The sequence below is a fragment of the Ranitomeya variabilis genome, chromosome 1 (assembly GCF_051348905.1).
Source record: "Ranitomeya variabilis isolate aRanVar5 chromosome 1, aRanVar5.hap1, whole genome shotgun sequence".
Classification (NCBI taxonomy): Eukaryota; Metazoa; Chordata; class Amphibia; order Anura; family Dendrobatidae; genus Ranitomeya; species Ranitomeya variabilis.
Genome location: NC_135232.1, coordinates 344,428,654 through 344,453,975, shown reverse-complemented (window position 1 = coordinate 344,453,975; position 25,322 = coordinate 344,428,654). Strand labels below are relative to the sequence as shown.

At 41.9% G+C, this 25,322-nt stretch overlaps 1 protein-coding gene across 1 annotated transcript in view; it reads right to left on the bottom strand.

Moving 5' to 3' along the window:
- Nucleotides 1-25,322, bottom strand: part of ERCC6L2 (ERCC excision repair 6 like 2) — a 169,646-nt gene that overhangs the window by 91,381 nt on the left and 52,943 nt on the right. Inside the window, exons 10-13 of the mRNA XM_077299632.1 lie at nucleotides 4,245-4,316; nucleotides 2,618-2,763; nucleotides 1,440-1,535; nucleotides 1,215-1,314 (exon numbers count right to left, since the gene is read on the bottom strand). Of these exons, the coding sequence (XP_077155747.1) occupies nucleotides 1,215-1,314; nucleotides 1,440-1,535; nucleotides 2,618-2,763; nucleotides 4,245-4,316 (414 nt within the window). The remainder of the gene's footprint in view (nucleotides 1-1,214; nucleotides 1,315-1,439; nucleotides 1,536-2,617; nucleotides 2,764-4,244; nucleotides 4,317-25,322) is intronic.

Genomic DNA, 25,322 nt, shown 5'->3' with positions numbered 1-25,322 from the left:
GAGGCAAAATTATAAGAAATAACAATGCATAATACTTATTGGACCCAGTACAAAATAGTAATATTAAATACCTCCATAGATGGTGTGCTGCCAGCCAAGAGAACAAATAATGAACTGCACTAATTAAAAAGAACCTATAGTGAATGCAATACAATGCCGAAAAAACGCAAAGAAAAAATGCACAGAAATGCAGACACGCCTGTAATAATTGCAAGGATGCAAACCCATATCTGTAAAAAAAAAATGTATATCTGAGCATTTAGATGTGCTTTATAGAAGCCGTAAACAAGTAGGAGAACCATTCACCAAGTCAGGTTCATGTTTGTGCAGGCACAGATAGGCTGCTTTCACACTAGCGTCGTACGACGCACGTCACAATGCGTCGTTTTGGGAAAAAAACACATCCTGCAAAATTGCTTGCAGGATGCGTTTTTTCTCCATACACTTGCATTAACGACGCATTGCGACGGATTGCCACACGTTGCATCCGTCGTGCGATGGATGCGTCGTGTTGCGTCAGACCGTCGGCACAAAAAAACGTCACATGTAACGTTTTTTGGTGCGTCGTGTCCGCCAATTCCGACCGCGCATGTGCGGCTGGAACTCCGCCCCCGCCTCCCCGGACATCACAATGGGGCAGCGGATGCAGTTTTACAACGCATTGTGTTTTTTTGCCACAGTATGCGTCGGTACGTCGTCACGTCGCATTGCGACGTGCGTCGTACGACGCTAGTGTGAAAGTAGCCGTAGCGTTAAGCAGCCATGAAGGTCCTGATGGAAAGTATAGGGAGCCAAGCCTGAGAGCGTGAAATGACACACGCCCCTGTCAGCACGTTATAAAATGCGCAGGTTGTTACGCGTTGGGAAAGATGACGGTTCAGCTAGTGAGCCAGCATCAAAGTCAGGGACACGACATATGATGTAAACAAACGTCATATGTCCTGAAGGGGTTAATGTCTGACAAGATCATGTAACGTATCATTATGAGACTTTGTTCACGCCTATGTCATGGTTTCCAGTCGAAACAGAACTATGGTATTGGGCTGTGTATATTGTGACATGTATCAATCAAATATGATCCCATGGTTACGCAGTGGATTCTTTCATTTTGATAGCAAGTATAGCACTAACCTGACAGAATTGATGAAGAAGGCTCAAGTGAAAATATTTCATGGCGTACGGTATTATGTGATGTGAGTCTGATGGCAACTTACCTGTTTGTAAACCTGTCTTAAATAGATAATCTCTTCCAATGTCCCCAGTGATATTAGCCTTAAGACTTTTACATCTCGACTCTGTCCAATTCGATAAGCTCTGTGAGGATACAAAACCATAAATAAATCTAGAGCAGTCGCCAGTTCACATGAAATCTGAAAACAAAATCCCCAAACTGTAATTATTTGGGACAAGAATGTATACAAAATGAATGACAAAATTACCTGTCAATGGCTTGAAGGTCATTGGCCGGATTCCAAGTTGGGTCAAAGACTACAACCACATTTGCCCCTACAAAATTAAGTCCAAGTCCACCCGCCCTAAAGAAAAGTAACGGGAAAAAAGTATGAACAAGAGTTAAAGGGAATCTGTCAGCAGGTTTTGCCATATAATCTGAAAGCAACCATGATGTGGAGTCGGGAAGGAATTTTCTCCCTAATAATAATCTTTATTTATATAGCGCCATCATATTCTGCAGCGCTTTACAGTTTACCAGTTTCAAACACAACAGTCATAAGTAACAACCTTAACAATACAATAATTAAAGCAAAATAAGACGACCCTGCTCGTGAGAGCTTACAATCTACAATGAGGTGGGGGAGATACAAAGTACAGGTGTGTATTTACAATGATGCATTTACAATAATGGTCCAAGGGGTGGGGGATAGATGGAAGTAGTGAATGGGCTACACACAAACATAAAATGATTTTGATTAGTGAACGTGATTGGCCGCTCTGTACAAATGTGTTTTGAGGGAGCGCCTAAAACTATGCAAATTGTGGATGGTCCTAATATCTTGGGGTAGAGCATTCCAGAGGATTGGCGCAGCACGGGAGAAGTCTTGGAGTCGGGAGTGGGAGGTACGGATTAGTGCAGAGGTAAGTCGAAAGTCATTTGCAGAGCGCAGCAGTCGGCTAGGCCGATAGACCGAAATGAGGGAGGTGATATAAGGGGGTGCCGCACTGTGGAGAGCTTTGTGGGTGAGTACTTTGAATATGGAGCTATTAGTGTCTGCCCCATGAGTTTTTTGCCTTCCTCTGGATCAACATGTTAGGTTATAGGTTGAACTTAATTCTACATTCAACCTTACAAACCATAAAACCGAGATGTAGGGGGAGAACCTTATTACAGTGATGTGTCACTTATTTGGCTGTGTTTTCCTGTTTCAAAACAATCAGCGTTTATCAGAGATTATTACTAGAGGACAAGCTGCCTCATGCAGGGGAAGAAGACAATCGGTGAGAATATATTACTGCACTAACACTAGAAATTACATATACATTTACCAAGGCAATAAATAAAAACCAATACATAGTTTGGTGAGAGTTCTTCTTTAAAACATAATTTACAGACAAGTTTACGTAAATTTGTGTGATAGTAAAAAAGAAAAATTGTACTCACATCGTGGAAACTAAGCAAATATTCACATCTTGCATGCTATTGAATGCCTTCACTATTTTGACTCTGTCTTCGGCCTTTGTGCCTCCATCAAGCCTCCGATATTCTAGTCCTGATGCCATGCAGTATCGTTCCAACACATCAAGCAGCTGAAAAAATATATATAATCCAATGAGAAGAATCAATCTGGGTTATTTCTTGTGAAGTGGGTAACTAAACGCCAAATGTAGAATTCATCGTGAAAGCCAGAGAGCCCATGTTCACATGTCCGCTAAAGGATCAATCATGAACCTCTGTCACAGACGTGAACAATAGGGTCTGCTGAATGCAACCTATGTCTTTGGTGCAATGTATCCTGTTTATTACGGAAATCACATAGAAAAGAACTGAGAATTACAGGTTTGTAACAAAACCTTGGTAACAGCACCATCCCTCAGAATAAAATGGAAAGATATACACCCTAATTGTAACTTCAGACTCAAGCCAGAGTGACCAGACCCTCTCAAATTAGTCTGACCATTCCCTGGACATATGAAGTACTCTGCGTCAGGGAATATATTAGTTAACTAGATTAAGCCAATAGAGGGACATCTGTAGACTTACACATCATTATGACCACTTTTCTAGAACTAAAACCAAGAATGCGAAAGAAGAGTTGTTTGTAGGAATTCTGGATCAAACCATTCAAGACATATTTATGCTGAGAAGACCCTAGCAAACTCAAAATGGGTATGAATATAGGCACCATATTACCTCTGATGAGGCAATGCAGCCAGCCAATCACAGTAATGCCACTACCAAGATGTCTTTGGAATTACAGGGACTGGCAGGCAATCCTGCATGTTTATTGGCGCCAAACGTGGGGTTGGGATTCCATCTTCAAATCTCTAGCACCAGCCAATGCTCGTTGAGTGCCGAGCATATCCAAGCACCCAGATACTCGAGTGATATCTGAGTATCACCGAGCATGGTCACTCATCCCTAGTAGTCAACTGTACTGTATAATATTTTTTTTTATATAGGACCATGTCATTACTCATTCTATTTATATATTACTTATATTTGACTTACACCAATATTTGTTAGGCACTCCCTTTTTGTTGGAGTACACCTGGGAAAGATTGTTACAATTATTTTTCTGAGTAATGTAGTATATGCTGCATTTGTTTTTCATTTTATATACATTTGTGTTAATTGTCTATTGCTTGTATTAATAAAAAATGTTCAGATTTGATTGGTCATCAGCTTCCTTTCCTTATTGTTTTATCTAATTGTATGGAAGTGCTTACAATACTATTTTGGGGTCATTATTGAGATTACTGGACATGGAAGTTTTCTATTAAATTACTACAAGCAGAGATCTTGACATCTAGGTAAATTGACATAAAATATAACCTTTATTTGCTGAGTCTGTAATACCATTTTACAGCAGCCAATACAAAAAGTATGCGGTACACAAAAATATAATGTCATAAAAGTCATTCATTTTACTAAGAAAGGCATTGGGAGTTTTGCTACTGACTGCCACTTCGCAATGTGCCCGACATCTGTTGCAGGCAGATTATTTGCTTTATCAATCAGAAGTTATGGCCCAGGCAACCAACCATGGCGGACATCATATGGTGCTCACCTTTGTAGAGAAGGAGAAAAGAAGAACCTTGTCCTTGTTTTTTCTGCAGTGATTTAGGAGCTGCTGAAGGACCTGTAAATGAACCACAGGACAGCAATGACCCAAGTTCTCCTAAAGTTATACTGGAGCTTATTCTATAGGGATATTATTGATGCAGAAATGGCAGCAACATTTTTAAAGCATTACACATGGAAAGCTGTAATAAAATGTCGTCAATAAAGGGAAATAGTGTTGTTATAGTTAGGCTATTTTATAAGCAAAAAATAATGCAGAAAAAAAAACTTTTTTGTATTACGCATAGTTAATGCTCCCATTTCAAAAACAAAAGGTAAAGAAAGAGTGATGGGAAACGGGGCACCATCTGTGAAGTACCTTTGGCTAAATATTGCTTTTAATCTTATCGCTGTTCTCTGCTGCTTAAAATCCCAGGCAATCCTTTAAAATTTACATACAATTTGGCCTAAATTTGAACTTTTCCTATATTCAGGGCTTCGGTCGGAGAGGTGGAGTCGGATTCGGTATAAAATGCACAGACTCCGAAAATATCTAATAAGTTGGGTACAGTATAGGTATTAATACGAGTTGCTCCCCTCTTTGTAGCTATAGCGGCTTCCCCACTTTCCAGGAGGGCTTTTTACATGATTTCGGAGCACGTTTGTGGGAATTTGTGCCAATTCATCTAGAAGAGCACTTGAGAAATCAGACAATAATGTTGGATTAGAGGGATTGACTCAAATTTTACCCTTCCAGTACATCTTAAAGGTTTTCGTTGGGTTTGAGCTCCCAGCTCTGCGTGGGTCAGTCAAGTTCTTCCACACCAAACTCATGCCTTTATGGGTCTTGCTTTGTGTACTAAGTCACAACACAGTCATGCTGGAAAACAAAAGAGCCTTCCCCAAAATGTTCCAAAAAATATGGAAGGATACAATTGTAAAATTTATCTGGGAATGCACAAGTGTTAAGATCTACAGTCAATGGAACTAAGAGGTCTATGCCAAACCTTGAAAAATAACCTTATAACAACTTTATCCATCATCCACCAAATTTTACATTTGGCACAATACAGTGAGGAGGGTAATTTTCTCTTGGCTTACACCAAACCAAAACTTGTCCAGCAGAATGGAAGAAGTGTGATTCCCCTCTCCACAAAACAACATTTCCCTGCTCTTAAGTCCATTGGCAGCATGCTTTACACCACTTCTTCTGCACTGTGGCATTGTGCTTTGTGATGTAAGGCTTTCGTGCAGCTGCTTGGTAATGGAAGCCCGTGTCATGATGCACTCAGCGCACAATTTTTCTGCTGATGTTAATGCCAGATAAGGTTTGGAATTCTACAGTTATTGAACAATCTGAGCGTTGGTGACTTTTATGCAGCTTAGCACTTGGTGACCCAGCTCTAACTTTACATGATCATAAAATCTTGTCCATTTAGTGTGTGTATGTTACCATAAGAGAATTAATGTGAACTTAACAGCTGCTATATGTTAACAGATTGACAGGTAGCATGTATCAAATGCTGGATGACTGATTTTAGCCAGGTATGTTTTACTCTGAAATGCTGCAGCGTTTCACAGAAAAAACATACTGTAAGAGTAGACGGGTGACTAGTCGATCAGTCAGGTGCCCACTGCCTTCTCCCTGCTCACTCCCCTTGCTTGGTCCCAGCTGCTCATAAAGTATGTTCTTCAGTGAAATGCCGCAGCATTTTTGGAGTTAAACATACATGGCTGAAATCATGCAGCCAGCATCTGATACATGCTGCTTGTTGATCGGGAAGCATGTATCAGCTGTCTGAGGAATGTTCTTCCACTATGAGTGAGCTTGGGCATGCAAATCAATAGCCAGGTCAATGGATCTCCTGTAGCTGGATGTCAGTCTCGTAGGCCAATGTCATGTAAATGCCTTCTGATAATCTGAGTAGACAATATCAGACATCTTATACTTAGTATGTGACGTCTAATTTCACTTGCAGTAATGAATGGATCAGTCATGGAACCAGTGGTACGGCTATTTCTCCAGTGTCCCAGGAGCACTTTTTCTTCACGACATAGTCAGGGCACATGTTGCTCAAACTACTGTAAGCGGCATGAGTGGGAGAGACGTGCTACCTTGGCCTGCAGCAACCTTGGATTTGTCTCCCTTCGAGTACATCTGGGAAGTCGTTGGTCAGCAATCACAAAGGGAGCTGCCAGCTTGATGTTTGTCGTGCCCGAGTACATTCACGGTGTGTAAGTGCATGTATTGAAGATGTGTTGACATTTTTTCCGGACTGTATTGAAATTATTGTATTTCGAGATACATTGAAGTTTTTTTTATCATTTGCAAATCACTAACTTGTCTATCCATCCTGTGATTTCTAGAAGTCCATGACTTTTTCTGCTTGGTGCTGCAATTTCAATCTTGAGAAGTGTATATACACACTACAAGGCTATAATATCAAGCATTTACAGAGCATGTCTTACTAACATGATCAGTGGCGGGATGTGCACTCCTCACACACGCTTTATTGTGTTTATAGAAATTTTGACTTGTCATACTCTTGTCATACTTTGAGATGCCAACTACCCGCCCTCACAAGAAGCTCCTCTGGTCAGGAAGGAAGCAATATGAGGATGTGTACAATAGCAATACTGTAATTTTTAAGAAAAGCATGTCCACATCTGGCATTGTGAGATTCATGTGACTGCTGACGCAACGCTGTATGGGTAAGAGGAATTCTTCCACGCTAATAAAGCTGGTTGTTCCCAGTGGGTAATAAATATTTAAACCATTGGATTTATTCTGTTCTAAATATTTACATCAAGGCTACCCGGTGGCAGAACTGCAATCTACACAAATGGTGTCTGCAGGTGGGAAGGAAAATACCAAGTTAAACTGCCCGATTACTACTTCATCCATGAATGGAAGGAACATTCTATGCAGCAGAGCTCTTCCTTTTCTACCTAGAGAGCCATAGTTTAGGGAGCGATCATATTAGTTCTGCAAACAGTATCTCAACTGTACATATTCATTTTTTATTAATTTTAGAATGTGAAGAGTGTGTGGCATCTCAGATTATGTTCTTTTAAAGGGAACCTGTCACCCCCAAAATCGAAGGTGAGTTAAGCCTACCAGCATCAGGGGCATTCTGTAATGCTGTAGATAAGCCCCCGATGTATCCTGAAAGATGAGAAAAAGAGGTTAGATTATACTCTCCTGGGGGGGCGGTCCGATCCGATGGGTGTCACGGTCCGGTCCGGGGCTTCCTATCTTCTTACAATGACGTCCTCTTCTTGTCTTCACGCTGCGGCTCAGGCATACTTTGTCTGTCCTGTTGAGGGCAGAGCAAAGAACTGCAGTGCGCAGGGAAAGGTCAGAGAGGCCCAGCGCCTGCGCACTGCAGTACTTTGCTCTGCCCTCAACAGGACAGACAAAGTACACCTGCGCCAGAACCGCAGCGTGAAGACAAGAAGAGGACGTCATCATAAGAAGATGGGAGGCCCCGGACCAGACCACGACACCCATCGGACCAGAACCGGACCGGGACCGCCCCTGGGTGAGTATAATCTAACCTCTTTTTCTCATCTTTCAGGATACATCAGGGGCTTACCTACAGCATTACAGAATGCTGTAGATAAGCCCCTGATGCCAGTGGGCTTAGCTCACCTTCGATTTTGGGGGTGACAGGTTCCCTTTAAAGGCCTACCATATTATTTTTTTTGCGTACAAGAGAAATGAATTGGTTTTGATCAGTGTTCTTCATCTGATTTTTATCCACTTTTTGGACCACATTTTCTTGTATGCAAAAAAAAAAATAAAAAAGTTCCCAGGCATCTCCCACTGATTACCTAATTAAAAAAACAGACAGTAAAAGGATGCAACGTAGATAGCACGAATGTACTGTCTGTTTTTTCATACACACACTAACTTGAATAGAAAATTTTGATCTAGTTTGAAAATCTGACACCTCCATTAGTTTTGGGGGTTTTTGAGGACAATCAATTGACAAAAAAAGGATATGTGTAAATGACCATGAACTATAATGGATACATGTGTTCATTCAATCTGCGAAAACCCAAGATGGAACAAGTACGTGAAACAATGACATCTGTATGAGGCATCATTTCTACAGTTATTTACACAGATCGGATAAGTGTCAATAGATTGTAATAACTGCAGTGAGATCCACGAGCACTCTAATATACAGGGGGTGCATCTGTAGGAAAACAGGGTCTATGCAAAATAGTTTTTTACTATTACGAGGGGATAAGTAGTCAAGGCCTGACTGAATGGTCACCAGACCTCACCTAGATGGACTTTTTCTTTTGGGGAGTATGAAAAGATTAGGCAAATTCAAAAAAACCATATACAGTTGATAGCATGATTATAGTTCTTCTGCACAGCCCTGTACATCCTTACTGACAGCTGATATCAAGCAGAACATGGATTGGGCATGCTGGACCTCAACCACAACAAACTATTGTCCAGCTGGATGACACTTTGGGCAGTGGATTCTGTCCCGAGTCAATCCCAACATTGAGATCTTTTACCAATCTCAAAAATACAAGCGTCAGATGCACCTGTTCCTCCTTCAAGCCAAAGTAAGAGGTTAATAGTGCAGAGGTCAGATACGCCTTCTACTGCTTGATTCAAAGTCTTCTGATTGACCAGACAGTTGGGTATAAAGTTTAGTTTGCTCCATCAGCCCAGGAGACAGTGATTAAATCAGCGCATCGCATGCTTAACCACCACTCCATTGAAATGCCTCCACACTGCACTCGTGCAATGAAAAGGAGCAATGAAACGGCTGGGATTCCAACAGCGGGGCTCGCTCAGCGATTATACAATAATCACCTTTACAGTGGATTGTTGATAAGCATTCATTATGGGAAAAACCCAGTTAAATCTGGCCCTGTTTAACTGCTTCACGACATTTGATGTAAGTTTACATCATGGTCGGTAAGGGGTTCTGGCAACATGAGGCAAATTTATGTCATGGTGATGATGTGGGCACAGGACCAGTGCCTTCATGATTGATGCTGGGAGCTCGTCTTAAGTGAAAGCCAAGCCCCAGCTGTCACAGCCAGCAGTGCTGCCCGCACCACCGGGGGCCATCTAAATGCTGAAATATCAATAGCAACTTTTCAGGGGCTAGGAGAGGCAGGATGCTTCCTCTCCCTTCAGATCGGCACAGCCACCACGTCATCGTGAGGGCCTGATTGTTGCCATGTTGTCATGTCATTTTCTGGAGACAATGTTAGCAGCAAAGTCGAAGAAACCTCTGTCAGTGTTGCGCTGACAGCAATAATGCATTGCAATGATGATGTATTGCAATGCATTATACCAGCAATCAGAGTAAATTTATTAAAGTCATGGGACTAACTAAAGAAGTAAGAAAAAAAAAAAAGGAAACAAAAAAATTGTAAAAATACTTTACTAAATAGCACAAAATTAAAAAATACATATACCAATAAATATGTATATTTATGTAAAAAAATAAACAAAAAATTACACATATTTGGTATCGGAATAATACACAATCAAAAAGTAGAATGTAAATAAAAATGGTATTGCTGTAAAAGTCATCCTGTCTGCCAAAAACAAGCCATCATACAGCTCCGCCAGCAGAGAAATAAAAAAGTTATAGCTTGCAAGATGCAAAAACAATTTTTTTTTCTATAAAATAGGACTTTATTGTGTACAAGCGCCAAAACATTAAAAAATTATATAAATATGGTATCGCTACACTCGTACTGATCCGAAGAATAAATCTGTCTTATAAATCTTACCATAATTTTTTGTTATTGAACGGTATAAAAAAACAGCCATAAAACAATTCCTGAATTTCTGTTTTTTGTTCATTATGCCTCCCAAAAATCGGAATAGAAAGCGATCAAAAAATTATGTATCCGAAAATGTAACCAATAAAAATGTAAATTCGTCCCGCAAAAAACCTTCACATGACTCTGTAGGCAGAAATATGTTAAGATTATAGCACTCAAATTATGGAGATGCAAAAATTTGTTTTTTTTGCAAAAGAACAAAACAAAATGAAAAATTGTCTTTTAGTGTGTGGTAGCAGCCAAACATAAAAAAAAATATAAATCGGGTATTGCTGTAATCGCACTGACTGAAGAATAAAGTTGTCTAATCACTTATACCGCACGAGGAACGGCATAAAAAATAAATAAAACTGCCTCCCAAAGATCGCAGAAAGGCACAGCTCAAATTTATCCTGCGCTCTATGCTGAGCGCTTACACCGGGGTTTCTGTGTACATCTTTGAAATACGTAATTCAGATGGAATCCCCGGCAGAAGATTCCCTATGAGGCAGATGGAGGCACTGAGGACACCATCTGACCTATGAAAATGCGGTGTCTGTCTTTTTAGGTGTGCATAAAAGCGTGGCCCGCCACAGTTTTGTGCAGCTTTGAAAAGAACACCGCTGAACAGAGGCCAGAGAGAGTCCAGAGTAAATCTTCAGCCTCATTATAGTGATTGGATTCATCAGGGGTTTCATCTGAATCAAGTCATTTGGAGATTTAGATGGAAATCCCAAAGTACTGTATATACTCGAGTATAAGCCGAGAATTTCAGCCCATTTTTTTTAGGCTGAAATTGCCCCTCGGCTTATACTCAAGTCATTCCCAGGGGTCGGCAGGGGGAGGCAGCTGTCTAATCATACTCACCTGCTCCTGGCGCGGTCCCTGCACATCCCTGGTTCTCCGGGCGCTGACAGCTTCTTCCAGCATTGAGCGATCACATGGTACCGCTCATTACAGTGATAAATATGGACCCGACTCCACTCCCATGGGCGTGGAGCCGCATATTCACTACTGTAATGAGCGGTATAATGTGACCGCTCAACACAGGAAGAAGCTGCCGGCGCCCGGAGAACCTGGGATGTGCAGGGAACGTGCCAGGAGCAGGTGAGTATAACGGGGCACTGCGTGATATTGAACAGTAAAAAAGTTATGTTTCAGCTCACCCCCATCAGCAAATCCATGAGAGTCCACAGGAACATCCAAGCAAGGAAAACGCCACCGCCCAACGTCCTCTGCTGAGTAAGTAAGAAAAAAAAAATCCAGCTCCGGAGTAAAAGTCATCAATTTTGAGAATAATTAACTCCACCCCGACAAATCCCAATTCTCATGGCTATTCACCTGTTAAATTTGTTTTTATATGTCTTGTTGGGCTATTCAAGCTTATGCTGTGGACAAAGAGCACCATGCGTGCTCGAAATGCGTTCAGCTAACTTATGGCTTATTTTCTGAAATAGTTGTGCAGTTACTTGCAAGCAGCTTTTTCCGAATTTTAAATATGTGGAAATAAAATTGATGACTTTTACTCCGGAGCTGGATTTTTTTTTTTTCTTACTCACTGCGTGATATTCACCTGTCCACGTTCCACCGCGGGGCGCCACTCTGTCTTCCTCTGCAGCAACGCTCAGGTCAGAGGGCGCGATGACGCGATTATTGTGCGCGCCGCCCTCTGCCTGAACGTCAGTGCAGGGGAAGACGGAGCAGCGCTCAGTGGTGGACTATAGCAAGTGACGGGGGCCTGACCGACGAGAGGTGCGTAGGTGATTTATTTTTTTTTATCGCAGCAATAGTATAAGGGGCAAATATCTCTATGGAGCATCTTATGGGGCCATAATCAGCATTTGTGCAGCATTATATGGGGCAAATGTCTGTATGGAGCATCTTATGGGGCCATAATCAACATTTGTGGAGCATTATATGGGGCAAATGTCTGTATGGAGCATCTTATGGGGTCATAATCAGCATTTGTGGAGCATTATATGGGGCAAATATCTGTATGGAGCATCTTATGGGGTCATAATCAGCATTTGTGCAGCATTGTATGGGGCAAATGTGTCTATGGAGCATCTTATGGGGCCATAATCAGCATTTGTGGAGCATTATATGGGGCAAATATCTGTATGGAGCGTTTTATGGGGCCATAATGAGCATTTGTGCAGCATTGTATGGGGCAAATGTCTGTAAGGAACATCTTACAGGGCCATAATCAGCATTTATGCAGCATTATATGGGGCAAATGTCTGTATGGAGCATCTTATGGGGTCATAATCAGCATTTGTGCAGCATTGTATGGGGCAAATATCTGTATGGAGCATCTTATGGGGCCATAATCAGCATTTGTATGGGGCAAATGTCTGTATGGAGCATCTTATAGGGCCATAGTCAGCATTTGTGCAGCATTGTATGGGGCAAATGTCTGTATGGAGCATCTTATGGGGTCATAATCAACATTTGTGCAGCATTATATGGGGCATATTTTAATATGGAGCATCTTATGGAGCCCATCATGAACTGTATGGAGCATTATATGGGGCATATTTTGTATGGAGCATCTTATGGGGCCCATCATGAACTGTATGGAGCATTATATGGGGCTCCTGATTCAATATGGATATTCAAAAACACAACCTACTGATGTCTCGATCAATTTTACTTTTATTGCTATCTATTTTTATTTTTGACATTTACCGGTAGCTGCTGCATTTTCCACCCTAGGCTTATACTCGAGTCATTACGTTTTCCCAGTTTTTTGTGGCAAAATTAGGGGTCTCGGCTTATATTCGAGTATATACGGTAAGTGCTCAGCGTAGAGCACAGGATAAACGTGATCCAAAATGTTATGTAAAATGTTTCCAATAAAAGCTTCAACTCAATCCACAAAAAAATCCTGCACTCAGGTCTGTCATCTGCTAATGGGAATATAGGAGCTGCCACGTTACTGGTAGTACAAAGGCTCTGGAACAGCGCTATGGCTCCTCATCCCCAAAAAAAATCCAGTGATTTTTTTTGAGTTCCCAAAACTAAATGCCCCTTCTCTTCTGAGCCCCATTGTGCCTAAACCACATATTGAGTCCAAATGTTTAGTATATCTGTAGCAAGGAGAGCCCACTTAAAGGGAACCTGTCACCCCCAAAATGGAAGGTGAACTAAGCCCACCAGCATCAGGGGCTTATCTACAGCATTCTGTAATGCTGTAGATAAGCCCCTATTGTTCCCTACAAGATGAGAAAAAAAGGATAGATTAAACTCCCCTGGGCGGGCGGTTTGATCCTATGGGCGTCGCAGTCAGGTCCGGGGCCTCCCATCTTCTTACGATGACGTCCTCTTCTTGTCTTCACGCTGCAGAGAGGCCCGGCGCCTGCGCACTGCAGTACTTTGCTCTGCCCTCAACAGGACAAAGTACGCCTGCGCCGAAGCCGCAGCAAAGACAAGAAGAGGACGTCATCTGATGAAGATAGGAGGCGCCGAACCAGACCGCGACACCCATGGGACCGGACCGGGACCGCCCCTGGGTGAGTATTATCTAACCCTTTTTCTCATTTTTTAGGATACATCGGAGGCTTATCTACAACATTCCAGAATGCTGTAGATAAGCCCCTGATGCTGGTGGGCTTAGCTCACCTTCCATTTTAGGGGTGACAGGTTCCCTTTAATTTGTAAGTGCATGTCTCCAGAAGCACAAGTTGGGCATAATGTACAAATCACTACAACAGCAGATTTGCAATTTTCACATGGCAATATCCATTGCTGCTCAATTCTGGAAAACACGCATGGAGTCAAAATCATACACCTGTAGATAAATTCCCAGAAAGGTTAAATTTCCAAAATGTGGTCACTTGATGGGGGATTCTGCTCTTCTGGCACTTAAGGGCTCTCTATATGGAATCCACAAACTATTCTACGATAATTTGTGCTCCAATTTGGTCTCAAATAGCACTCCGTCACTTGTGAGTCTTGCTGCACTGCTAAGCAGTACTATACAGGCCACATATGGGGTATCTGTACATTCAGTAGAAATTGTGTTACAAATTTTGGTGACATTATTACCCATTTCCCCTTGTGAAAATGTAAAATCTTGGGCTAAAACAAGATTTTTGTGGAAAAGTGTAATTATTTTTCTTCACCACCCAATGGTATAAAATTCTGTGACACACAAGTGGTGTCAACGTGATCACTGCACCCCTAGAGGAATTCATTCAGAGGTGTAGTTTGAAAAATGGGGTCAATTATGGGGGGGATGGGTTCTGCTGTTCTGGCACCTTAGAGGCTCTTTCAGTGGGTCATGGCACCTGTAAACCCTAACAGTAAAATCTGCACTATAATATGGCGCGCTCCTTCCCTTCTGAGCTTTCCACTGTGCCTGAAAAGTATTTCCCGATTACATGTAGGGTAGTGGAGCAATCAGGAGAAATTGCACAACAAACTGTGAGGTCCATATTTTACTACTAGCCCTTATGAAAATTAAAAACTTTGGGTTAAAACAACATTTTAGCTGCAAAAATGTAATTATTCTTTCTTCACCAGCTAATGGTATAAAATTCTCTGAGGCACATGTGGTGTCAAATTGATCACTGCACCCACAGACGAGAATTTATTCAAAGATGTAGTTGGCAAAATTAAGTCACTTCTGGGGGGAGTTCTGATGTCCTGGCACCTCAGGGGCTCTGCCATTGTGACATGGCAAACTCAAACTATTCCAGCAAAATCTCAACCCCAATATGGTGCTTCTTCCCCTCTGACCTTTGCACTATGCTTCAAAAGTAGTTTTCAACCACTTATGGGGTATTGGCATGCTCAGAAGAAATTACATTAATTGTACTGTTCATTTTCTCCTATTATCGTTTTTGAAAATTAAAAACTTGGGGCCAAAGCAACATTTTAGTGGAAAAAAATGGTAATTTTCCATTTACTCAGCCTAATGTTATACAGTGCCTTGCAAAAGTATTCGGCTCCCTGGAACTTTTCAACATTTTCCCACATATCATGCTTCAAACATACACAGTAACATAGTTATTAAGGTTGAAGGAAGACTTTAAGTCCATCTAGTTCAACCCATAGCCTAACCTAACATGCCCTAGCATGTTGATCCAGAGGAAGGCAAAAAAATCCATGTGGCAAAGAGTAAGCTCCACATTGGGGAAAAAAATTCCTTCCCGTCTCCACATACGGCAATCAGACTAGTTCCCTGGATCAACGCCGGATCAAGGAATCTAGTATATATACCCTGTAACATTATACTTTTCAAGAAAGGTATCCAGTCCCCTCTTAAATTTAAGTAATGAATCACTCATTACAACATCATACGGCAGAGAGTTCCATAGTCTCACTGCTCTTACAGTAAAGAACCCGCGTCTGTTATTATGCTTAAACCTTCTTTCCTCCAGACGCAGAGGATGCCCCCTTGTCCCTGTCTCAGGTCTATGATTAAAAAGATCATCAGAAAGGTCTTTGTACTGTCCCCGCATATATTTATACATTAAAATAAGATCACCCCTTAGCCTTCGTTTTTCCAAACTAAATAGCCCCAAGTGTAATAACCTATCTTGGTATTGCAGACCCCCCAGTCCTCTAATAACCTTGGTCGCTCTTCTCTGCACCCGCTCTAGTTCAGCTATGTCTTTCTTATACACCGGAGACCAGAACTGTTCACAGTATTCTAAGTGTGTTCGAACTAGTGACTTGCATAAAGATACCAAATGTAAATTTTTAGTGAAGAATCAACAACAAGTGGAACACAATTGTGAAGTTGAACGAAATTTACTGGTTATTTAAAATTTTTGTGGAAATTCAAAAACTAAAAAGTGGGGTGTGCAATATTATTCGGCCCCTTTAACGTAATACTTTGTTGCGCCACCTTTTGCTATGATTACAGCGGCAAGTCACTGGGGGTATATCTCTATCAGTTTTGTACATCGAGAAATTGAAATTCTGGCCCATTTTTCCTTGGCAAACAACTCGAGCTCAGTGAGGTTTGATGGAGATCGTTTGTGAACAGCAGTTTTCAGCTCTTTCCACAGATTCTCGATTGGATTGAGGTCTGAACTATTTGTGAACCATTCCTTTGTAGATTTTGCTTTATGTTTGGGATCATTGTCTTGATGGAAGACAAATCTCCGTCCCAGTCTCAGATCTTTTGCAGATTCCAACAGGTTTTCTTCAAGAATGGTCCTGTGTTTGGCGCCATCCATCTTCCCATCAATTTTAACCATATTCCCTGTCCCTGCTGAAGAAAAGCAGGCCCAACCCATGATGCTGCCACCACGTTTGACAGTGGGGATGGTGTGTTCAGGGTGATGAGCTGTGTTGCCTTTACGCCAAACATATCGTTTGGCATTGTTGCCAAAAAGTTCGATTTTGGTTTCATCTGACCAGAGCACCTTCTTCCACATGTTTGGTGTGTCTCCCAGGTGGCTTGTTGCAAACTTTAAATGACACTTTCTATGGATATCTTTGAGAAATGGCTTTCTTCTTGCCACTCTTCAATAAAGGCCATATTTGTGCAGTGTACGATTGATTGTTGCCCTATGGACAGACTGTCCCACCTCAGCTGTAGATCTCTGCAGCTCATCCAGAGTGATCATGGGCCTCTTGGCTGCATCTCTGATCAGTCTTCTCCTTGTTTGAGATGAAAGTTTAGAGGGACAGCCGGGTCTTGGTAGATTTGCAGCGGTATGATACTCCTTCCATTTCAATATGATCACTTGCACAGTGCCCCTTGGGATGTTTAACCCCTTAAGCCCCAAGGGTCGTTTGCACGTTAATGACCGGGCCAATTTTTACAATTCTGACTACTGTCCCTTTATGAGGTTATAACTCTGGAACGCTTCAACGAATCTTGGCGATTCTGACACTGTTTTCTCGTGACATATTGTACTTCATGATAGTGGTAAAATTTCATCGATATAACGTGCGATTATTTGTGAAAAAAACAGAAATTTGCAATTTTCCAACTTTGAATTTTTATGCCCTTAAATCACAGAGATACAGTTAGGTCCATATATATTTGGACAGAGACAACATTATTCTAATTTTGGTTCTAGACATTACCACAATAAATTTTAAACAAAACGATTCAGATGCAGTTGAAGTTCAGACTTTCAGCTTTCATTTGAGGGTATCCACATTAAAATTGGATGAAGGGTTTAGGAGTTTCAGCTCCTTAATATGTGCCACCCTGTTTTTAAAGGGACCAAAAGTAATTGGACAGATTAAATAATTGTAAATAAAATGTTCATTTCTAGTACTTGGTTGAAAATCCTTTGTTGGCAATGACTGCCTGAAGTCTTGATCTCATGGACATCACCAGACGCTGTGTTTCCTCCTTTTTGATGCTCTGCCAGGCCTTCATTGCAGTGGTTTTCAGTTGCTGTTTGTTTATGGGCCTTTCTGTCTGAAGTTTAGTCTATAACAAGTGAAATGCATGCTCAATTGGGTTCAGATCAGGTGACTGACTTGGCCATTCAGGAATATTCCACTTCTTTGCTTTAATAAACTCCTGAGTTGCTTTGGCTTTATGTTTTGGGTCATTGTCCGTCTGTAGTATGAAACGACAACCAACCAGTTTGGCTGCATTTGGCTGGATCTGAGCACACAGTATGGCTCTGAATACCTCAGAATTCATTCGGCTGCTTCTGTCCTGTGTCACATCATCAATAAACACTAGTGACCCATTACCACTGGCAGCCATGCATGCCCAAGCCATCACTTTGCCTCTGCAGTGTTTTACAGATGATGTGGTATGCTTTGGATCATGAGCTGTACCACGCCTTCGCCATACTTTTCTCTTTCCATCATTCTGGTAGAGGTTGATCTTGGTTTCATCTGTCCAAAGAATGTTCTTCCAGAACTGTGCTGGCTTTTTTAGATGTTTTTTAGCAAAGTCCAGTCTAGCCTTTTTATTCTTGATGCTTATGAGTGGCTTGCACCGTGCAGTGAACCCTCTGTATTTACTTTCATGCAGTCTTCTCTTTATGGTAGATTTGGATAATGATACGCCTACCTCCTGGAGGGTGTTGTTCACTTGGTTGGCTGTTGTGAATGGATTTCTCTTCACCATGGAGATTATTCTTCTATCCTCCACCACTGTTGTCTTCCGTGGACGCCCAGGTCTTTTTGCATTGATGAGATCACCAGTGCTTTCTTTCCTTCTCAGGATGTACCAAACTGTAGATTTTGCCACTCCTAATATTGTAGCAATTTTTCAGATGTTTTTTTTTCTGTTTTCGCAGCTTAAGGATGGCTTGTTTCACCTGCATGGAGAGCTCCTTTGACCGCATGTTTACTTCACAGCAAAACCTTCCAAATGCAAGCACCACACCTCAAATCAACTCCAGGCCTTTTATCTGCTTAATTCAGAATGACATAATGAAGGGATTGCCCACAACTGTCCATGAAATAGCCTTGGAGTCAATTGTCCAATTACTTTTGGTCCCTTTAAAAACAGGGTGGCACATGTTAAGGAGCGGAAGCTCCTAAACCCTTCATCCAATTTTAATGTGGATACCATCAAATGAAAGCTGAAAGTCTGAACTTCAACTGCATCTGAATTGTTTTGTTTAAAATTCATTGTGGTAATGTCTATAACCAAAATTAGAAAAAGGTTGTCTCCGTCCAAATATATATGGACCTAACTGTATGTCACACAAAATAATTAATAAGTAACATTTCCCACATGTCTACTTTACATCAGCATAATCTTGGAACCAAATTTTTTTTTGCATTCCTCGAGGGCCTCAAACCATGCGTGTTTTCAAGATTTCCTTCTCATTGCACAAGGTGCTGGAATCATTCTGTGCAGGTGATTAAATGATCACCTGTGCAATACAAGGAAATCCTGAAAACATGACCTGTTTGCAGCCCTTGAGAAATGCAGTTTGACACCCCTGGTCTATATGATAGAAAATAACCAAGCGTGACACCATTCTAAAAACTGCACTCCTCAAGGTGCTCAAAACCACATTCAAGAAGTTTATTAACCCTTCAGGTTTTTTACAGGAATTTTTGGAATGTTATAAAAAAAATGAACATTTAACTTTTTTTCACAAAAAATGTACTTCAGCTCCAATTTGTTTTATTTTACCAAGGGTAACAGGAGAAAATGGACCCCAGAAGTTGTTGTACAATTTGTTTTGAGTACGCTGATACCCCATATGTGGGGGTAGACCACTGTTTTGGCACATGGCAGAACTCGGAAGGGAAGGAGCGCCATTTGACTTTTCAATGCAAAATTGACTGGAATTGAGATGGGACACCATGTCACGTTTGGAGAGCCCCTGATGTGCCCAAACATTGAAACCCCCCACAAGTGACACAATTTTGGAAAGTAGACCCCATAAGGAACTTATCTTAATGTGTTTTGACAGCTTTGAACCCCCAAGTGTTTCACTACAGTTTATAACGCAGAGCCGTGAAAATAAAAATTCTTTTTTTTTTCCACAAAAATTATTTTTTAGCCCCCTGTTTTGTATTTTTCCAAGGGTAACAGGAGAAATTTGACCCCAAAAAGTTGTTGTCCAATTTGTCCTGAGTACGCTGATACCCCATATGTGGGGGGGAACCACCGTTTGGGCGCATGGCAGAGCTCGGAAGGGAAGGAGCGCCATTTGGAATGCAGACTTAGATGAATTGGTCTGCAGGCGTCACGTTGCCTTTGCAGAACCCCTGATGTACCCAAACAGTACAAACCCCCCACAAGTGACCCCATATTGGAAACTAGACCCCCCAAGGAACTTATCTAGATGTGTTGTGAGAACTTTGAACCCCCAAGTGTTTCACTACAGTTTATAACGCAGAGTCGTGAAAATAAATATTAATTTTTTTCCCACAAAAATGTTTTTTTAGCCCCCAAATTTTTATTTTCCCAAGGGTAACAAAAGAAATTGGACCCCAACAGTTGTTGTCCAATTTGTCCTGAGTATGCTGATACCCCATATGTTGGGGTAAACCCCTGTTTTGGCGCACGGGAGAGCTCGGAAGGAAAGGAGCACTGTTTTACTTTTTCAAAGCAGAATTGGCTGGAATTGAGATCGGGTGCCATGTCGCGTTTGGAGAGCCCTGGTGACCCTAAACAGTGGAAACCCCCAATTCTAACTGAAACCCTATCCCAAACACAGCCCTAACCCTAATCCCAAACATAACCCTATCCACACCCCTAACCCTAATCCCAACCGTAAATGTAATCCAAACCCTAACTTTAGCCCCAACCCTAACTTTAGCCCCAACCCTAACTTTAGCCCCAACCCTAACTGTAGTCCTAACCTTAACTTTAGCCCCAACCCTAACTTTAGCCCCAGCCCTAACCCTAACTTTAGCCCCAGCCCTAACCCTAACTTTAGCCCCAACCCTAACTATAGCCCTAACCCTAGCCCCAAACCTAGCCCCACCCCTAACCTCAACCCTAACCCCAACCCTAACCCCAGCCCTAACCCTAGCCCTAACCCTAGCCCTATCCCTAAGCCTAACCTTAGCCCTAACCCTAGCCCCAACCCTAACCCTAGCCCTAATGGGAAAATGGAAATAAATACATTTTTTTAATTTTTTTTATGTTTCCCTAACTAAGGGGGTGATGAAGGGGGGTTTGATTTACTTTTATAGCGGTTTTTTTAGTGGATTTTTATGATTGGCAGCTGTCACACACTAAAAGACGCTTTTTATTGCAAAAAGTATTTTTTGCGTTACCACATTTTGAGACCTATAATTTTTCCATATTTTGGTCCACAGAGTCGTGAGGTCTTGTTTTTTGCGGGACGAGTTGACGTTTTTATTGGTACCATTTTTGGGCATGTGACTTTTTTGATCACTTTTTATTCCGATTTTTGTGAGGCAGAATGACCAAAAACCAGCTATTCATGAATTTCTTACGGGGGGGCGTTTATACCGTTCCACGTTTGGTAAAATGGACTGGGGTCTAAGGGGTAACGTTTCTCCTTATGGAGAGTGACATACCAGCTGGCTTGTCAAGGTAAGGAGGCTTATTCGCCGTGCAATCCTCCTCTGGGAATTTAAATATGCAAATTGCCTCTTCTGAGAAAAAGAGGACTTAACTCTATAGCGCCACCTGTTGGTAGTAGCGATCCTACAAGTCACAATCAACCCTTTAACGAGTCGTGCAATGTGACTTAGTATAAAAGCCAAATCAGTATCTCAATTCGCAGACACGGTGTTTCGGGCTGTTGGCCCTCGTCAGTTCTCATGCTTCTCAGAAGAGAAAATTTGCATACGGTAAAATGGATAAAGCAGTTTTATTCTTCAGGTCAGTACGATTACAGCGATACCTCATTTACATATTTTTTTTTATGTTTTGGCACTTTTATACGCTAAAAACTATTTTATAGAAAAAATAATTATTTTTGCATCGCTTTATTCTGAGGACTATAACTTTTTTATTTTTTTGCTGATGATGCTGTATGGCGGCTCATTTTTTGTGGGACAAGATGACGTTTTCAGCGGTACCATGGTTATTTATATCCGTCTTTTTGATCGCGTATTATTACACTTTTTGTTCGGTGGTATGATAATAAAGCGTTGTTTTTTTGCCTCTTTTTTTTTACGGTGTTCACTGAAGGGGTTAACTAGTGGGCCAGTTTTATAGGTCGGGCCGTAACGGACGCAGCGATAGTAAATATGTGTACTTTTATTATTTGTTTTTTTTTATTTTTATATATTGTATAGTGACAGATCGCTGATCTGACACTTTGCAGAGCACTGTGTCAGATCAGCGATCTGGCATGCCCTGCTCCTGGCTTACCAGCGCCTGCTCTGAGCAGGCACTTGGTAAGCCACCTCCCTGCTGGACCCGGAAGTAGCCCCGCGGCCATTTTGGATCCGGGGCCTGCAGGGAGGAGACGCTCGGTACAAGGTGAGCACATCGCCTTGAACCGATTGTCTCAGGGAAGCCCGCAGGGAGCCCCCTCCCTGCGCGATGCTTCCCTGTACCGCCGGAACACTGCGATGTTTGATCGCAGTGTGCCGGGGGTCAATGTGCCGGGAGCGGTCTGTGACCGCTCCTGGCACATAGTCCCGGATGTCAGCTGCGATAGTCAGCTGACACCCGGCCGCGATCCCCCTGTGAGCGCGGCCGATCGCATATGACATACTATCCCGTCACTGGGAATTAAGTCCCAGGTCACCTTGATGGGATAGTACGGGATTAAGGGGTTAAAGTTTTGGAAATCATTTTGTATCCAATCTGGCTTTAAACTTCTCCACAACAGTATCATGGACCTGCCTGTTGTGTTCCTTGGTCTTCATGATACTCTCTGTGCTTCAAACAGAACCCTGAGACTATCACAGAGCAGGTGCATTTATACGGAGACTTGATTACACACAGGAGGATTATATTTATCATCATTAGGCATTTAGGACAACATTGGATCATTTCGAGATCCACAATGAACTTCTGGAGTGAATTTGCTGCACTGAAAGTAAAGGAGCAGAATAATATTTTCAGTTTTTGAATTTCCACAAAAATTTAAAATAACCAACAAATGTAATTCAACTTCACAATTGTGTACCACAGAGAAGATTTTGCTTTGTGTTTGGGATCATTGTCTTGTTGCAAGACAAATCTCCGTCCCAGTCTCAGGTCTTTTGCAGATTCCATCAGGTTTTCTTCAAGAATAGTCCTGTATTTGGCTCCATCCATCTTCCCATCAATTTTAACCATCTTCCCTGTCCCTGCTGAAGAAAAGCAGGCTCAAACCATGATGCTGCCACCACCATGTTTGACAGTGGGTATGGTGTGTTCAGGGTGATGAGCTGTGTTGCCTTTAAGCCAAACATAACTTTTGGCATTGTTGCCAAAAAGTTTGATTTTGGCTTTAAACTTCTCCACAACAGTATCACAGACCTGCCTGTTGTGTTCCTTGGTCTTCATGATGCTCTCTGTGCTTCAAACAGAACCCTGAGACTATCACAGAGCAGGTGTATTTATACGGAGACTTGATTACACACAGGAGGATTATATTTATCATCATTAGGCATTTAGGACAACATTGGATCATTTCGAGATCCACAATGAACTTCTGGAGTGAATTTGCTGCACTGAAAGTAAAGGGTCAGAATAATATTTTCAGTTTTTGAATTTCCACAAAAATTTAAAATAACCAACAAATTTCGTTAAACTTCACAATTGTGTACCACCTGTTGATTCTTCACCAAAAAATTACATTTGGTATCTTTATGTTTGAAGCAAGATATGTGGGAAAAAGTTGAAAAGTTCCAGGGAGGCGAATACTTTCGCAAGGCACTGTACAATTCTGTGAATCAGCTGAAGATTAAAAATGCTCACTACTACCCTAGATGAATTCCTCAAGCGGTGTATTCTCCAAAATGAGGTCACTTGTGGGGGGTTCAGTTGTTTTAGCATATCAGAAACTCTTAAAATGTGAAATGGCACCCGCAATCAATTCCAGCAAAAATTGCACTCCAGGATTCAATTGGCGCTCCTTCCTTTCCAAGCCCTGTCGTGCGCCCAAACAGTAGATTTCCACCACATATGGGGTATCGATGAACTTAGGAGAAATTTCTCAACAAATTGTATCGGTCATTTTCTTCTGTTACCCTTGGGAAAATGAAAAATTTGGAGCAGAAACAACATTTTTGTGGGAAAACTTAGTATTTAAATTTTTACGGCGCAAAATTCTGTAAAGCACATTGTGGGTTCAAGGTGCTCATTACACCTCTAAATAAATTTCCTTGAGAGGTATAGTTTCCAAAATAGGGTCATTTGTAGGGTATTTCAATTGTTTAGTCACATCAGGGGGAACTGCAAAAGCAACATGGTGTCCGTTATCTATTCCAGCAAATTTTGTGTTCCAAAAGTCAAATGGTGCTCCTTTCATTCCGAGCCCTGCAGTGCGCCCAAACAGTAGTTTTCCACCACATATGGGGTATCAGCCTACTCAGGAAAAACTACATAACAAATTGTATTGTATTGTCACTTATGGGTATTTTTTGTCACAATGGATCCTCAAAATCACTTCAAATGTGCTCCTCCTAATTGCCAGTGATATCGCTCCAAATCCTGGTTCTCCTCACTACATCTCCACAGTCACTTGTACTTCTCATTCACGATCTATCAAATTTTCGCAACCTTTCTAACTTCATACCCATTCGCCCAGCACCCACTCCCCCAGTCCCTCTAACAGGAGGTCTATGGAACGCTCGCTCTGTCTGCAACAAACGTTCATACATACATGATCTTTTCATTACTAACAAACTTTCCTTCCTTGGCATCACTGAAAACTGGCTCACACCCTCTAACACAGCCTCTCCAGCTGCACTTTCTTTTGGGGGACTCCATCTTTCTCACACCCCTTCACCCCAGCAGCAAGCTTGGGGGAAGAGTTGGTTTCCTCCTGTCAGATAATTGTTCCTTTACCCCAATTCCACTACCACTCTCTGTTAATCTCCCCTATTTTGAGATGCACTCTGTGAGCATCTTCTCACCTTCCAACCTCCAACTCGCTGTCATCTACCACCTCCCAGGGCCAGCCACCACCTTTTTTGACCACTTCACCACCTGGCTACTTCATTACCTTTCCACTGACATCTCCACTATGATAATGGGCAACTTCAACATCCCCAATGACACTTCCCTCTCTGCTGTCTCTAAGCTTCTATCTCTTACTTCCTCAATGGTCTTCTGCAGCCACTCACAAAGAGGGCCACACATTGGACCTCATCTTCACCTGTGTCTGTTCCCTATCTAATATCTCTAACTCACCTCTCCCTCCATCTGGAACCAACCAATTCACATTCTCTTCCCTCTTCTCTCCTGGTGAACAATCCCCAATTACATTCACTTTCTGAGACCCTTCTCCCTCTCGTAGACCTAGCTTCCTTACAAGATGCAGATGCTGCCACTTTATATACCACAACAATAGATGCAACTCTCGAATCCGTTGCCCCCTCACACATACCAAAGCTTGCACAATCAACAGGCAACCCTGCGGATGTATGCAAATCTGAAGGTAAGTAAGCAGCCTTATGCTGCGTACACAAACGCTAGTGTGAACCCAGCCTAAAACTGAAAAGTGTGGTGCTGCAGAAGAAGTAGGCTGTGTATATGATACGCTTTATTGCATCTAGTGCAATTTCTCTCGGAATCAAGTGTTTCCAATTGTATATGGAAGAGGAGTGTGAGGTGTTGCCGGAGGAGGCGACTATAAAGGAGAAAAGCTGTGCTGCAGAAAAATGCTGTGTATAAAGTAAGAGCGTGAGGTGCAGGAGGAGGCTGTGTAAAAAGGAGCATGAGGTGCAGGAGGAATAAAGCCCC